This window comes from Fragaria vesca, linkage group LG4 (genome assembly GCF_000184155.1).
Source record: "Fragaria vesca subsp. vesca linkage group LG4, FraVesHawaii_1.0, whole genome shotgun sequence".
NCBI lineage: Eukaryota > Viridiplantae > Streptophyta > Magnoliopsida > Rosales > Rosaceae > Fragaria > Fragaria vesca.
Window position 1 is genome coordinate 13,647,021 of NC_020494.1, and position 5,131 is coordinate 13,652,151.

The following is a 5,131-nucleotide window of genomic DNA, read 5'->3' on the forward strand; positions in this document are numbered from 1 at the left end:
CTCTCTCTCTCTCTCTCTCTCTCTCTCTCTCTCTCTCTCTCTCTCTCTCTCTCTCTCTCTCTCTCTCTCTCTCTCATTCATCTACCAAATTTCACCCCACCAAAATCACTTCCCATACCTAGTTCTCGCAACCATCTCAAGCGCCGAACCGGTCTCCTGGCCTCGGTGGATAAGTTAGTCGTGACGTAGGAAGGGTGATGGTCATGGCGGGCGACACCATTGATGAGCTTGAAGAGGCCCCTAGAGAGCTTGACGAAGGCGTGGAGATGCAGCACCGGAGCTCTGATCAGGGAAAGAAATGGGAGGGGGACGATGTCCAAGTGGAAGGAAATGAGGTCCACGTTGATAAGGATGGCGAACAACGAAGGGTGGGAGATGATGATGTTGGGTGACAAGCTCTTTTGTTGGGAGGAAGAGGAGCAATGGGGTTCTAGGTTTGGTGGCGACGACGTGTCAAGACCCACCTCGAATTTCACCATGAAACCCGAAGTAAATCTTACGGGGACCACCTCCAAGGAAAATTTACCGAAAATTCGGCATAACCTCCCTTGAAAATGGACAACCCTTCCTAAAATTACATGCAAACACTTCGAAAGAATCCATCTATAACCCTCTACTCCTGGAGCCTTCGTGCTCCCCAAATCACAACATCTCCCAATTTATTTACTAACTTTAATAAGAATAATCTCATAACCAACAATCACAGTTCAGAGCAACTCTAATGGAGAGGAAAGGAACTAGAAATATAGAAATGAGCGGAAGCTATACTATTGACTATGCCTCTTCTTCATGTACGCCTGACCTCAACTAAGCTAACCTGCATACTGGGCATTTTTAAAACGAAGAGCCCAGGGAAAAACATTTGAAAAACGTTAGATTGAGTGGATAAAAATGAATTTAATAAAAATATTTCTTTATGCTTCCCCAATTTAATTTCCATATAAAATATGCTGCATGCGACAGCTCAAAAGCTCTCAACTCATAAACTGGCAAATACATGACTAGCTCCGGCTAGTCTCCAAAAATTAATAAAATACAGCCTCTCAGGCTAAACTATACATATATGTATGTATTTACACTCGTCAGACTCCTTGTACAAATTCTATGAACAAAATAGAAAAATAGAAATTCATACAAGGCTATGACGCTTGCGTCTAACGCTCACGTCGTGTCATGATGGAATTTTTCCTCATTATGACCGAAGAGGACTGGTGTATATACGTGTGGACTCCCTATATGAAAACCTATATGAACCAGATAAGAAAGTAGTTTTCATATAGGGCTATGACGTTTGTGTCTAACACTCACGTCACGCCATAATGGAATTTTACCTCATTATGACGGACCAAACACGTAGGCTTAGCTAGCATTATATACATACTATACTCATAAGAATCCATATACATATCCACCGAAAATCTCATTTTCAGTAACTCTCCAAAATAAAAGAAATCGTTAAAATTAAATGATGTCAAATGCTCCAACAAAAGAAATTGCTCAACAATAAACTATTTGCATGCATATTATCTAAAACAAAAGTCCACTCACCGTATTAGGCCTAAGCCTTCCAATGCTCGGAGTACTCCTCGAGCGCTGCCTCCAACTATTCACACTCTCTAGCCAATCCCACGTCTGACGATAAATAGAAGAATAAATTGGTCAGACCGAACACCATAATAATCATCGATTCAAATTCTTCCTAATTTGGCTAGATTTCCTGAGTTGACCAAAATTGACCAATTAAATTAGGGTTGGCCAACTAACGAAGTTTTAACATTTTCCACTCTAACCTTCGACTTGAAAATTCGGGTTACCTTGATTACTCTTAACCATCCAATTCAAATCCAACAATCATTTTAATAATTCAATTATTTGCTTCACTTGAAATCAATTAGTTGTTAAATAAGAACAAACCTTTTCACTAAATCCGTTCCTCAATTATCCAATTTCTTCATCCGAGAAATCCTCAATCACAACACAATTACAATTGTTTCTTCACCCATACAATCCCCATATACTTCCTCTCAACACAACTTCACTCCATAAATCACTAAGGGCACCCAACAATGGGTTTCCATAAATAGAAAGTTTCCCAAAAAGGGAAAGTTTCCTAAAATAGAAACTTTCCTCACTTAGAAAGATTTCCGATTACAACCTACAAACTTTCCTATTATTGAAATGATACACAATAGCAGGGAAAAACGTCGATAACTACCTCAATTGTCTATGCCTGATTCTGTCCTCGCCAGAATCTCTTGCCAGATTCCGGCAACTTACCGGAATTTCGCCATAGCCTCCCCATAAACTCCTATCACCAAGTTATCGACAAGTATCAACCACAACAATGATTTCAGTCACAATCCAACTCAATAACCGCAGCACAAACAACAACATAGCCGACCAAATCGAACTCTTTACCTCCAATCTGTACACCACTCAAACCCAGCAACCTCTCCTTGCTTGAAATCAATAAGCAGTCCCTCTGCCACGATGCTGCACAACAGCAGCTGCCCCAAAGCTTCCCAACTCTAAGTCTCGGCTTCGCCAAGGATGAACTACGCTCGTCGGAGCTCGTGGTTGCCACCAGAACACGAAGAACACAATCGCTGGAAAAGAAGCTCAAGAAACCTAGAAACACAGAAGGGGATTTCTGAGTTAGGTCTCGATTTGAAGGAAATAAAGCACTAGCCTGTGCAGAAGGAAGAGAGGAGGAAGGGACTCACCGTTGTTAGGTGGATCGGTGATCAGAGCCCGAGCCCTCGTAGGAAATCAGTGAAGGACAGTCACCGTCCTCTTCCATCGATCTTCGCCAAAAGTGGATGTCTTCCGGATTAAAGGACTGGCCTGAGTTGAGGAGGAGGAGAGGATCACTTCGGTGGCGGTCTCGTCGTCTGGTGCTGCCGGAATCGTTGCTGCTCAACGGTGGAGAGAGAGAGTCGGGGAGAGACGAGAGAGAGAGGGACGGGTCAACGCCCGAAATGGGCTTTTGACCAACTCAACCTCTTCTCTTCCTTTTACCCTTAAACCAATGGTCTAGATCAAAACCCTAGTTGATCTAACAGCCCAGATTAAAAGTTATAATTCAAATTCAGAAAATTAGTTATAATACCAAACCTTCAGAAAATACCTCGAAACTCCGAATCATAATCCGAAGGCACCAGTGAACTCGTGTCGACGCGAACTACGACATCGAGCCTTAAAAGAAGAATTTGACATTTTGAGAAAAACTCGAAAATAAACTCGAGTGTTAAATTACCAAATTACCGAGCACGGTGAAAATCCTCAGTAACTCGTAGAATACCTAGTAAATAAGTAAAATTTAGGTCCGGGGTGTTACACGGCATCCGATCCTTTTGGTCTTCGTCGGACTGTTGAAGGAAAGGGGGGGGGCGGTTGGTTGATGGTTTCTCCCAAAATCAGAGAGCATATTCACATATTCCTTTACAATTATTCATTTTTTTANAATTGGGTCCTCTAACCCGATTCATAATTTGTCTGAGTTCATCAATACTTATATATATATATATATATATATATATATATCTTCATGGCCGGACATGAGATTTTAAGACCTGAGACGAGTTTGAAGAATGATGCCATCTAATGGTCATTAAAAACGGGTTAATCGGCCTTAGAAGAGCCATAGATGTTCTAAAGCAATATAAACTATTTTTTTTTCTTTTTTCTTTTTGGTAATATGTAAGTATATTTCATTAAGAGGGGCAATCCCAAAATAACCTAGCAAAAGCATTGTGGTCAAATTACAGAAAATAGCTAAGCTTCTCTATCTCAGCTCGAAACAGGGAGAGAGAGAGAGAGGAAAAGGAGAAGGCAAAGCGCAAAAACCATGGTTAAAAGAGAAACAAGAGGTGAAGAAGGGACAACCTCACAACCACAAAACCCAGATTTTATGGAAACATTGACGGTCATCGCTGCTTATCATCATCAAACTTCTCTCTCCTTCCTCCTATCCACACTTGTATAGACAACCTAAGCTTCGAATTCAGTCGGTACTAAATCGATATCCCACCAGATTCATCTCCTCCGACCACTCTCCTTCTATGTTTTTCATTTCAAAAAACCAAAACCTAATGCATGGAGGGTCGTCCCTCCTGCAGTCCTATGCTCAAGGCAGCTGCTAGCTATTGGTGGCCCCAGTTTTTGGGGCTTGAGGCGGCCGCATCTTCGACCTCACCTCAGGTTCGGGCCTGAATATCTTATTCATATTTACGTTTCTATCTTCTCTGTTGTTGCTCAAAAGTTCAAAACACAAACAAGTATATGAGATGCAAACAGTTGAAAGGGTCCTTATATGATTGGAGAGCAGAGCACAATTTTAGTTTTTTTTTTATTTTTTTTTTTTTATGGCTCCTACTTATGGGATACAACCAATCCTTGATTGATTCATGACCTTTCTTATATATTTTTGAAGGTAGAAATCGACTTTACCTGATACCTGAGCAACAGTTGATTTTAAAACCAAACTGGAATGAAGGTATTGGGGACAACTTAGAAGTGCACATTCAGTTGTTGGTTGATTTTAATAATTTTTAAAACTAACTAAAGGGTATTTTAAATTTAATAGCATTTTTTTTGCTTTATACTTATATGAAGAAAAATCATTGAAAATAAAAGGTAAAGGGTACATTGGTCCTTTCATGATAAAAAATGTCTGTAAGTTAAATTTTTAACGGAGCTAACAATTTTAAATACCAAAATATGAGATACCGTTTTGAAATTTTCTAAATATGAGATACTAAAAATGGTAAGACACTGTTTAAATCATTTTCCGAAATTTCTTTCGCGAACAACACACATAAAAGGCCAACCTAGCTAGCTCCACATGCAAGGAAATCTGCTGTGCCTTAAAAATCCAGTGCCACCTACCAAATTATGACACCTGTCTGTAACCAAAACACAGCTTAACTCCCATCGTTAACCCAAACACGGGTGATGTGCTTCCAGTTCCACATTCCCGTTGGACCCAAACCCGAAACCAAAACTGACCAGCTGCGACTTATTTAGAAAAGCAGCTATTCTTGGAGGGGGACTGTCACTGTTGCCGGAGAGAGAGAGAGAGAGAGAGAGAGAGAGAGAGAGAGAGATGGCGTCTCGGCTGCAGAAGATCGAA

At 40.6% G+C, this 5,131-nt stretch overlaps 1 protein-coding gene across 1 annotated transcript in view; it reads left to right on the plus strand.

Moving 5' to 3' along the window:
- Window positions 1-203: 203 nt before the first annotated feature.
- LOC101295805 (tubulin-specific chaperone B-like) overlaps window positions 204-5,131 on the plus strand; it is an 8,413-nt gene continuing 3,485 nt past the window's right edge. The window contains exon 1 of the mRNA XM_004298148.1: window positions 204-383. Within this exon, the coding sequence (XP_004298196.1) occupies window positions 204-383 (180 nt within the window). The remainder of the gene's footprint in view (window positions 384-5,131) is intronic.